Here is a 12,350-nt window from a genome sequence, read left to right on the forward strand (position 1 = left end):
CCAAAGGTTTCCTGTGAAACTCTATCCAGTCTCATCTCCCGGCCTGACTCACTGCCAGGAGAATGTTGGAGGCAGAGAAGCAGGTCAGGCTGAAACTTGACTCCTATGAAACAGAAAGGCCTGTTCCAGAAGCACATGGCAGAGATGGATGGGATGGAGCTGCACGGACTTCACTTGGGGAGATGGAGGAGACGCTGACTCAGGAGGGCTTTTAGGAGAGTCCAGCTGAGCCGGTGGGTACAACTATTTCTTATTCCATCAAGCTGCTGGTATTGTGAATGCATCAACATAGACCCAGAGGGAAACTCAGCACCACCAAAACAAATTCTGAATAGAAGCCTGCAGCCGATAATATGTCCAAATAGATCTGTAAAACTCAGGGCCCCTGCCCTCTGTTTCTTTGCCAAGCCAAAATGCTGGAAGGACAGGAGAGGTTACACCTGCCCAGAAAGTTCCATCAGATTCTAGACCTCTCAACTCCATGCACTTTGGCTCTTCTTCTTACATGGGGAACTACCTTAGACCATTGGTCCATCAACACCAATAACTCACTGGCAGCAGTTCTCCAGGGTTTCAGAGAGATGTTTGCTCCAGCCTTCGCTGGAGATGCCGAGGATCAAATCTGGGACCTTCTGCATGTAAGGCATGTTTTCTAACACTTAGCTATGGCACTTCCTCTTACCTGCCCACTTCCTTCATACCAATAGTTCATGATCCCAGCCCAGTTTTCTAGTTTGGTTCCAGCCCTACTTCCTCCTTGGTTCCTCATCTCCACCACCCATCGTTCCTCCAACGCCTTGCTTTTTCAGCTAGTGCTTAGTTTTCTCCGACTTCTTTTAAACAACAGAAGAACACAGGAAGCTGCCTTATACTGAGTCAGGCCATTGATCCATGCAGCTCAGAATTGCCTTCACTGATTGGCAGCGGCTCTCCAGGGTTTCAGGCAAGATTTTTTCCAGCCCTACCTGGAGATTGAACCCGGGGCCTTCTGCATACAAAGCAGGTGCTCTGCCACTAAGCCATGGCCATTCCTAGTCACCCTCTCAGCCAGTCCTTCTAGTACTCCTCTCTTCTTTTCCGCATAGTGTGCAGCTGACATCTCCATCTCAGCTTGAACACTGGCTGGGTTCAGACAACCAACAGTGGTTTAAGTAGTCAACCATCAGTTGAGTGGTCAATGGCTGGTTATTGTGTTGTCTGTCGGGCAAAAACCACCCCACTGTCGACTGTTTCCCCAAAATAACCAACTGAGATAACCAATGCTCTACAGAGTTGATTATCTGCATAATCGTTGGTTAGCGTGTTGTCTGTTGGGCTCAGTGGACTATTTTGCAGCGTTGAGTGGACTATTTCAGCTGGTTACAGAGTTCCCAGGCAAGAGCCTTCAAAGTGGCTGCTGCCACTCTAGTCCAGCCAGCAGAACTTGCAATGCCTGCTGGGATAGCACCTGGAGGACTGAGGGAGGGTGGGGGCTGTGTCAGTCAAAGGCTGGGTTGACTATTAGTCCACTCAATGCCAGCCCCAACCACTCCACAGTTGTGTAAGAACATGTTGTGTGAGGAGTATCTGCAAAATAACCAACTGTGAGTTGACTATTAACCCACCATTGACTAAAGTGTTGTCTAAACGCAGCCACTGTGAACTTAACTTAGAGCCTCCTTTCACCTCAATTCACCATCTTTTTCCTCAAGGCCCATTCTCCACTTCCTCTTGCTTGCTTGCTTGCTTGCTTCCTTCCTTCCTTCCTTCTCAGTCTCCTCTCCATTCCCTGTTTCTCAGATTGCTGTGTGAACCTTTAACTTAGGGGTGGGGATGCTGTGGCACTCCAGATATTGTTAGACTACAACTGATTAACAAACTAGCTAAAAGTGGGCTAGATGGAACAACTATTAGGTGGGTTCACAGTTGGCTACAGAATCGGACTCAAAGAGTACTTATCAATGGAACCTTCTCAAACTGGGGAGAGGCAACGAGTGGGGTACCGCAGGGCTCAGTCCTGGGCCCAGTGCTCTTCAACATTTTTATTAATGATTTGGATGAGGAGGTGCAGGGAACGCTGATCAAATTTGCAGATGACACAAAATTGGGTGGGATAGCTAATACCCTGGAAGACAGAAACAAACTTCAAAGTGATCTTGACAGGCTGGAGTGCTGGGCTGAAAACAACAGGATGAAATTTAATAGGGATAAATGCCAAGTTCTACATTTAGGAAATAGAAACCAAATGCACAAGCTGGGGGACACTTGGCTCAGCAATACTACAAATGAGAAGGCTCTTGGAATTGTTGTAGATCGCAAGCTGAATATGAGCTAACAGTGTGATATGGCTGCAAGAAAGGCCAATGCTATTTTGGGCTGCATTAATAGAAGTAGAGCTTCCAAATCACGTGAGGTACTGGTTCCTCTCTATTCGGCCCTGGTTAGGCCTCATCTAGCGTATTGTGTCCAGTTCTGGGCTCCACAATTCAAGAAGGATGCAGACAAGCTGGAGCGTGTTCAGAGGAGGGCAACCAGGATGATCAGGGGTCTGGAAACAAAGCCCTATGAAGAGAGACTGAAAGAACTGGGCATGTTTAGCCTGGAAAGGAGAAGATTGAGGGGAGACATGAGAGCACTCTTCAAATACTTAAAAGGTTGTCACACAGAGGAGGGCCAGGATCTCTTCTCGATCCTCCCAGAGTGCAGGACACGGAATAACGGGCTCAAGTTAAAGAAAGCCAGATTGCAGCTGGACATCAGGCAAAACTTCCTAACTGTTAGAGCAGTACGACAATGGAATCAGTTACCTAGGGTGGTTGTGGGCTCTCCCACACTAGAGGCCTTCAAGAGGCAGCTGGACTACCATCTGTCAGGGATGCTTTAGGGTGGATTCCTGCATTGAACAGGGGGTTGGACTCGATGGCCTTGTAGGCCCCTTCCAACTCTGCTATTCTATGATATGATTCTATGAACTTCCACCATCATTGGCCATACTGTCTGGGGCAGCTGGGAGTTGGAGTCTAACAACATCTGGAGAGCTACAGGTTCCCCACCACTGCTGTAATCTCAGCCAAACTGACAACATTCCCTCCCCTCAGAGAAGCTAGACTAGGGTGACCATCTGAAAAGGAAGACAGGGCTCCTGTATCTTCAGCAGTCGAAAAGAAAAGGGAATTTCAGTAGGTGTCATTTGTACGCATGCAGCACCTGGTGAAATTCCCTCTTCATCTCAACAGTTAACGCTGGAGGAGCCCTGCCCTCTTTTGTATTTGGTCACTCTAGTATAGCTCCTGCAGCTTTAACCATTGTGATGTTATGTTAGCTGGTGTGATGGCTTGGAATGTTCAGTTGCTCAGGGAACAAAACGAGTTGCAGTCCATCTTCTTTGAGGGAAGGGAATGTTGTCAGTTCGGCTGAGATTAAAGCAGTGGTGGGGAACCTGTAGCCCTTCAAATGTTGTTGGACTTTAACTCCCAGCAGCCCCAGACAGCAAGGCCAATGTTCAAGGGTGGTGGGAGTTGTAGGCTAACAATATATGGAGTGCCACCTGTTCCCCGCCCCTGAGTTAAAGGCTCACAAGCAAATGCATGAGGACTAGGAAGAGGTCCCTTAGATGGGAATCTGAAAAACAGAAAATTGAGAGGAGAAAGAAAGAACATTTTTGCATCGCACTGCTGCTTTGATAGGAGAAAGCCCAACCGATGGAATTCTCCCCAGTGCAATCCTTAAAAAGCACAGGAGCCCCCTTCAGGTGAGATAGCTGACTACCCAGCCTTCCCTGCACCATTATCACACCTACTAGATAAGCTCAGCATGTTTACTGCCCATATCTAAGGGCTGACCTTGCCTGGTCGCCATGCTTCAGAGGAGAGGAAAAACCCGCAGCTTACATCTCACATGACATCCCAGGGTTCTATCATAATTAACTCATAGATTTTTCCGTAAGACTCGGGAGGTCAGCCGCTTCCGAGATCAGGCAGGGCTGGAACTCAATCTACAGAAAAGCTATGGATTGATTTTCCAGTAATTATATAAATCCTGCCAACTGGCTATACACACCAGATGGTGGCCGCCCTAGCCTTGAACGGCAGCTTGGGCACCTAGGGATATGCCGAGGTGAAACTTTCCCCCGTCTCTTCATCTCCATGGTGCCAGGAAAAAAGCATGATGCTACATTTCTGCCTGTAGAGATGCTGTTAAAGGCATAAAAGCAGGTTTTGCATCATAAATAAATAAAATATAGGCAACCCCAATTAACCTCCCTATTTGTAGCACCTTCATCTGAATAACAGCTCACTTGCTGCTGTTTTGATCGAGGAACCGAACCCAGGTTATGCAGGCAGGAGACCAACTGGATTCTGATGGCCATAAGGTTGACTTGAGTGGTGAATAGGGAGAGCTTTTCTCCCTCTCTCATAATACTAAATCCCAGGGCCATCCCATAAGAAGAGCCCTGCTGAATCAGAGCAAGGGTCCATCTAGACTGGCACTCTGTTCACACAGTGGCCAACCAGCTGCTGACTAGGGACCCACGAGCAGGACATGGTGCCTTGGCATGAAGCTGATTGTTGGGAGATTCGGGACAGATAAAAGGAAGGACCTCTTTACACAACGCACAGTTAAACTATAGGATCCACTTCCACAAGATGGAGTGATGGCCACCAATTTGGATGACTTTAAAGGGGGATTGGACAAAAGAATGTAAGCCTATGCGGCAGGGTCTTGCTATTTACTGTTTTACTCTGTACAGCACCATGTACATTGATGGTGCTATATAAATAAATAAATAAATAAATAATAATAATAATAATAATAATAATGGAGGAGAAGGCTATCAATGGCTATTAGTTTTGATGGTTATGTGCTACCTCCACTATCAGAGCTGGTATGCCTATGTACACCACTTGCTGGGGAACATGGGTAGGAGGGTGCTGTTGTACTCATGTCCTCCTTGTGGACAGCTGGTTAGCCACTGTGTGAACAGAATGCTGGACTAGATAGACCCTTGGTCTGATCCAGCAGGGGTCTTATGATGGCCTTATGATGTACACACCATTCCACATCCTTGCACAGAAGCAGATGGCGTCCTTAGACACATAGGAAGCTGCCTTATCCAGACACAGACCATGAGGCCACCTTGTCAACACTGACTGGCCGTGGCTCTCTAGGGTTGCTGGCAGCATGCTTTCCTACCTCCACCTGGGGATGTTGAGGCTTGAACCTGAGACCTTCTGCATGTGAAGGGTTGTGTGCTCTACTGCTGAGCTATTGCCCTTCTGTTCCATTCCATTCGCTCCTATGGTGGCAAAGGAGGACACTGTTGGAGAAGGAGAGCGACACCTGGCCTCTAGCCTGGGCTCATTGGTGGCCAAACCACTAATGACAGGGACACCTTGAGATGTGTGTGCAAAGTGGTTTTGCAAAGAGTCCACCTCACCGCTGAGGAATCTTAGCAAATACAAGCCTACGCAGAGACGCACACACTAATGATAGGCATTTTTCTCGTAGATCATCATTGCCGTAATTTTTACGTGTCAGCTTACCACTGCGTCGTGTGACATCACCTCTCCTTCCCTGCCTGGGGTAGGCCCACTTTCTTCCTAGGAAGACATTGTACATGATCTTACCTGTAAGGTCCCCATGACTCACAAACCTGAGAAAATATTCAGCGCTTATGATTCCATCCACAGCTGTGCATCAGTCATTCCTGGCTCTGCACCCTCGGGTGCCCTCTCTCAGAGCATACACAGTCTCATGGACACTCTTAGGGCACAATCCTATGCCTGTTTAGACAGAAAAAGTCCTACAACTCCCAGCATGCCCCAGCTCCCCCATGCTGGCTGGAGCATGCTGGGAGTTGTAGGACTTTTTTATGTCTAACCATTCATAGGATTGCATCCTAAGGGGGTGGAAGTGTGTGGAAGGCTCCACCTGATGGATACATGATAATACTGCAAGGGCATTGTAGGAGCCTTTTTTTTCTCTTTAAACATGCATAGGATTACACCTGTAAAAGTATTGTTGCCGCCCCACCCCAAGTGACCATTTCAGTGCTTGTGGGATTTGGCATGCCCAACATGAAAAGCAATAAATGACAAAGTGAGCCAGAAAAGGCGTCAAAAGAAATTTCTTTTGTTGCAGAATAAGGTTTGCCTTTGGGGTGGGAGATGAAGATAGGTGTCATCTTCCTTCCTCCAGTTCTCCCCCCATGGGGGGTGGGGGAGGTCAAGATAGGAAGCTGCCTTATATTAAGCTAGACCATGGGTCCATCTAGCCCAGTATTGTTGACATTGACTGGCAAGGGCTCGCCAAGGCTTAACAACGTAAGAGGAGCCCTGCTGGATCAGACCAAGGGTCCATCTAGTCCAGCATTGACCAACGGCCCACAGGAAACCCACAAGCAGGACATGAAGGCAACAACACCTTCCCTTCCATGTTCCCCAGAAACTGCTGGACATAGACATACCGCCTCTGATATGGGAAGTTGCATATAGCCATCAGGACTAGCTGGCATGAATTTCCCCCCTTCCCCCTTTAAAGTTGTCCAAACTGGTGGCCATCACTACATCTTGTGGCAGGGAACCCCATAGTTCATGCACTGCGTGAAGTCCTTCCTTTTATCCATCCTGAATCTTCCACCAATCAGGTAGGAGTTTTTCAAGCCCTACCTGGAGATGACGGGGATCAAACCTGAGGTCTTCTGCATCCAAAGCTGATGCTCTACCGCTGAGCTACGGGCCCAACTCACCCCATCTCTCATCATTAACTATAGTGATGAGAGTAGTAGTTCAAAAGATCTGGGGACCGCAAGTTGAGCACACTTGGTCTACAAAATGATTTGGTATTCCATAGGGAAGGACTTTAGAATCTAACAACAACACCCAGATGCACAAAGCCAGCAGCTCCGCCTTGTCCCATGCTTAAAGAACTATAATCTTAAACTCTATAATCTCTTCTCCTCATGTTCTCCTGCTTCCACACTTTCTCATGATTTGCCATCCCCAAGTAAAGGTGTAATCAAGAGTGATGCCTTTATTTTGCTATAAATACACCTGAGAAAGCTCAACCTAGGATTTGGGGTGTTTTTGTCTTGATTTGGGGGAAGGGAAAAGGTACCTCCAGACTAGTCAGCATTTGGTTCCTGGTCTAGAGCAAGCTGTAGTCTCTGAACCTCACTTTAAAAGACAGGGGGGAAAAGAGAGTAGCTAAGAGAGCATTCCTCTGAGTGTAATCAAGAGTAACTGGGGAATGGGTAACTGGGGAATGCTGGGATTTCTAGGACTTTCCCCCACCGCTGTGTATATGTGCATAGGATTGCGCCCTAAAGGGTGGAAGCGTGAGCAAGGCTCCACCTAGTGGATACGTGGTAACGCTGCAAGGATATTTAACAGCAGAAGAGAACGTGAGAAGGGTTTCTGTCATCACCAGGGCAATGTGGGCTGAGAGGAGCTATGAAAGCAGGTGGCAGAGCAGGGGTTAAATGTGCTGCAACAGACAGTATTTCTAGAATGGTGGCTGGTAAAGTAGAGGAGCTTGGCACGCTGAAGGTAACCGGTTTCGTTCCTGCCATAAAAGGATCTCAGGTTGCAGTTTCTGGGGAAGCCCCTAAGAGTTGCTACTAGTCAAAGTGGATAGGCTATATACAATATATATATATATATATATATATATATATATATATATATATATATATATATATCAATATCAAGCTTACCGAAATAATTCCTCAATGGCGATTAGACAAACATTGAGGAATTATTTTGGCAAGCTTGATATTGATGCAATTAAAGCTTTCAAATTCTCCAATATCTATCCTTTCATAAAATTAAAGCATAGAAGAAAAATACCTAATTGAAATTACGAATCCAGTCTTACGTAAAGCTCTTACAAGCCTGAGAATGCAGACCATGCAGACGAATTTTAGAGAAGGAAGATTTAATAATATTCCGAGAGATCAAAGAATTTGCTGGTGTGGAGAACAGGAGGTGGAGGACTCCACTCACTATATATTATACTGCAGATTATACAATAGCCCTAGGAATAAATATCTAGCTAGGTATTTGGCCCCTATGGTGCATTTAACAGACCAAGCAAAATTAGGCTACCTACTAATGGTAGAGAAATTGACCCTACTGAATTTGACCTATTTTGCGGTAAGAGCTGCAAAAATTAGGAAGGAACAGGTTCAGGTGGATGATTGTAAACGATAGATATACCCTATTTCTTTGATTCTAAGACACACTTCCCCCCACCCCATATAAACATCTCTAAAAATGGGGTGCGTCTTAGAATCGCAGGTGTGTCTTAGGGTGTTTTTTTCTGTTGGTGGTACTGAAATTAGTGTGCGTTTTACAATCAAAGAAATACGATACCATAGATATACAGAGTACAATGAGAAATTAGGATATGTTTACTGTAGAAGATGTGAGCTGATGGGAGTAATTGCTGTATAGAGTTTGGCTAAATTTAATTTTTTACGTAATCATGTGTGATAATATGTGTTCAGCTAAAACCCATTTAGGGTAGCCATGAATAAAATTTGTATTTATACACACACACACACACACACACACACACACACACACACACACTAAATAGACCAATGGCCTGATTTGATATAAAGCAGGGCTGTGCACTTACTTGCTTCAGAGCTTACGAATCGGCCCCAATCCACCTCAGCCCGGTTCTGGACCGGTTCAGTCCGAATCGGGCCACTTCGGATCTGGAGCCAAAGCTGTGCACAGCCCTAGTATAAAGGCAACCTTATATACCCAGCACTCAACTAATGCAGGCATAATGTCACTGCAAACTTTAACTGTTATGGCTTCACCTAGAGAACCCTGGGAATTGTAGCTGAGCATGGGTGTGGAGTATTCTCTGTTAAAAGATCCTTCCCTCCTTCCTCCCCCTCCTCTAAAGAGATACATTTCCCTGCAAAGAACAACATGCCTAGAAAACCAGCTTGGCCCATCTCTCCTGGTGTCTGCAACAGCATGAGATCGGACAAATGCAACATCTCCTGTCCAACAAGCACTTTTGCTCGCTGCTGCTTGAAGTCTTTTATTTCCTATTCAATTTTAGCAAAAGCCAACTGAAGGCATGAGGATTACTTGAAAAAGGAACACGGTTTGGGGGGTTGTTTTTTTTAAAACCATCTTTTATTTGCTCTGAACTCTCTCCTCCAGCCTCAACCCCATATCCCATCACAATCAGTTCCAGCCACCGTGTTCAGCAAAAGCGAGGCTGACGTTTCTCCGGATGAGTCGTAGCATCTCCTGCGATCCGCTGGGCCTCACACAGCATCTCCCATCCTCTCTGTTCCAAGTTGTTGCTCAATGCAAAAGCACACTGCAGACGCACGTTCTCAGGCCTGGGGAGCCGTCGTGTCGCTTCTCTGAGTGCTCCTCCTCAGTCCCGGCCGCTAGCAACGGCTGGTTCCCCGGGCGCTCCCAGAGACCGTAAAACTGGCCTGCAGGACATTCGAAGGGGCCCGGGTGTCCTGGAAGGGCTGCTGCCCACCGACGAAAAGGGTGAAAGTGCCAGGTTCCAGGAGCCACTCTCCAGCCCACACAGCTCTCTGCCTGAAGGGTAACTGGAAGGCCACCTTCGTAGTGTCTCCCATAGGGACCGTCACCCGGCGGAAGCCAACCAGCTGCCAGCGGGGCACTGGCACAGATGCGCCACCCCAGCGGAGGTAGAGCTGTACCACCTGCAAGGGGGAAAGAGCTGTTAGGAGGGGGAGGCCTCTTGGCGGCCCTTTTCTTGGCGGCCGCCACTGTGCTCCAGCCGGGTGGTGGGGACGGCATTGTTTCAAAAGAGCCCAAGTGATGAATTACAAGTGACAGGCGGACAGGCGGAGCGGCCCACCTACCCAGAATCCACGGGACCAAACCCAGTGGAGGCTGGTGGCTCTAAAGTCAGTGGGGCGGTGAATCCGCTCTGGGTTTCAGACAGAACCAGTCAGAACTCTAAAGGACCGGTTTTGCCGGAAACCCACACCTTGGATATCTCTTTTAGAATTCTGACTGGTTCTGATCGAAACCCACACCATGGATATCTCCTTTAGAATTTATTTATTTATTTATTTATTTATTTATTTATTACATTTTTATACCGCCCAATAGCTGAAGCTCTCTGGGTGGTTCACAAAAATTAAAACCATAATAAAACTACCAACAGGTTAAAAACACAAATACAAAATACAGTATAAAAAGCACGACCAGGATAAAAAAACCACGCAGCAAAATTGATATAAGATTAAAATACAGAGTTAGAACAGTAAAATTTAAATTTAAGTTAAAATTAAGTGTTAAAATATTGAGAATAAAAAGGACTTAAGCTGGTGACGAAAAGAGTACAGTGTAGGCACCAGGCGGACCTCTCTGGGGAGCTCATTCCACAGCCGGGGTGCCTGAGCGGAGAAAGCCCTCCTCCTAGTAGCCACCTGCTACTAGGAGGAGGGCTGACTGGTTCTGATCGAAACCCACACCATGGATTTTTCCTTTAGAGTTTCATTTGGTTCTGATTGAAGCCTGCCACTTGGATAGCTTATTTAGAGCTCTGACTGGTTCCGGCTAAAACCCGAAGTGGATTCACCACCCCACTGACATTGGAGCCTCCTCCGAACAAGCCTACCAGAGTGCCACCGACTCAAAATCCTCACCCACCAGTTCCCAAATTGTCACCTCCCCTTCTCTCGCCCTGGCTGACAACTCCCCACTGGTGACTGCTGTTGATTAGTTATGGGAGGGGCTAACACATGGAGGATCCTGCCTGGAGGGGGAGTTGGGGGCTACGGAAGACCCAATGACTTCCAACTCCTTTCCTAGCAAACCACTGTAATCCTCTGAGTTCTGCTACAGTGGCGGAGGTCAGAGAACTGTGCAGCCATTGAAGAGCAGGGAACGGCCACCCCGTCTACCTGTACCCGAACTCCAGCCTTATTTTTGACCCCTGTCATCAGATAGTGGGCCGCAACCGGTGCTGTTTTTAAAAATAAATCTTCACTAAGGCTCATATAAATATGTGACTCATATAAATTATGCATTTGGGTATCTGTCCTTTTATTTTGCATATGTTATCCCAGGGGTGGGCCGAAAGTGGATCTCCAGATGTTTTGGACTTCAAGCATTCCTGACCACTGGCCATGCTGGCAGGGGCTTCTGGGAGGTGAAGTCCAAGACGGCTGGAGAGTTTAGCTTTTGCACAACCCTGATGTCATCCTTCTGTCACAAAGAGTGCAGAGCTCTGAATCCCCGGCCTAACCGCTGGAAAACCGATCCAGCAAACCAGGCCGAAATTTTCCAACTTCCTTCTTCAACCCCAAGCTGCATGACAACTAGGAATGAGGAACTGGAGAGCAGGAACCAGTCTCAGCCTTAAATTCAGCCATTATTCTGGTTTCCAAGATTTTACCAGGAATCACCCTAAAATTTCGGGCATATTTTTGCAGCCGTAAGGGTATTAAAATTGCTTTTTTAAATAAATGAATAAATAAATGTCCAGATAACCAGGATGCTGTTTTTTTGCAGCTAACAGCCCAACCATTCCCCTGTCGTCGTTGTCCCCCCCCACACACACCTTGGCACATACACAACATTAGCTATTGTTGCACCAGGACCATCTAAACGTTTTTTTTACCTTTCTGCCCTGGCTCCAAACTTCAGCTATTCCCCCTTTGCTCCACCCCCAAGCCTTTCGGCTATCAAGGTCTGGGGATGTACATCCTGGTTATCTTGGCATGCGCACCGCCTCACCTCCTCGCCGTCTCTCAAGCCAACATTCTTCACCACCACAGAGACGCTGAGGTTGCCACATATGGGCACAATGTCAGCACCCACCACCAGGTCGCTGTACCGGAAGGTGGTAAACGAGAGCCCGTAGCCAAAGGGGTACAGCGGAGCCTCATCCCCGTAGTAGCGGTACGTCCGGCCAGCCATGGTGTAGTTCTCCATTGGTGGAACCTGTGAGTATGATCACAAACGGGTGACGGAGGTGAAAGAAGGTAGAATGAAGAGGAGCATGCTGGGAGTGGCATGGGTATATTACAGTGCTGCGTGGAACCTCCATTCTAACTTTCCTTCCAGCGAGATGCAGAAAAGCAATGTGCTCAGCAGTGCGAAAGTGTGATAGCAGTGGTGGATACTCGAGTCAGAGGAATGCACAATTATGGTTAAGCTATTCCTGGACTGCAGATGGTGGGTTTGCACATCTAAAGACTTTACCGTGACCACACACACACAGAGGTTTCATGGAAAAGTACTATTTTATGAACAGGGTTCAGTCCAGAAAACAACCTACTAAATGCTAGGCTTCGAAATAGGATCAACAAGACAGTTTTCCAAATGACGTACACTCATATAAGCTGGTAT

The 12,350-nt window shown here is 47.2% G+C and overlaps 1 protein-coding gene across 1 annotated transcript in view; it reads right to left on the reverse strand.

The window, feature by feature from the left end:
• Nucleotides 1-9,132: 9,132 nt before the first annotated feature.
• LOC134408101 (uncharacterized) overlaps nt 9,133-12,350 on the reverse strand; it is a 32,492-nt gene continuing 29,274 nt past the window's right edge. The window contains exons 14-15 of the mRNA XM_063140189.1: nt 11,736-11,942; nt 9,133-9,688 (exon numbers count right to left, since the gene is read on the reverse strand). Of these exons, the coding sequence (XP_062996259.1) occupies nt 9,401-9,688; nt 11,736-11,942 (495 nt within the window). The 3' untranslated portion in view covers nt 9,133-9,400. The remainder of the gene's footprint in view (nt 9,689-11,735; nt 11,943-12,350) is intronic.

This window comes from Elgaria multicarinata, chromosome 13 (genome assembly GCF_023053635.1).
Source record: "Elgaria multicarinata webbii isolate HBS135686 ecotype San Diego chromosome 13, rElgMul1.1.pri, whole genome shotgun sequence".
Classification (NCBI taxonomy): Eukaryota; Metazoa; Chordata; class Lepidosauria; order Squamata; family Anguidae; genus Elgaria; species Elgaria multicarinata.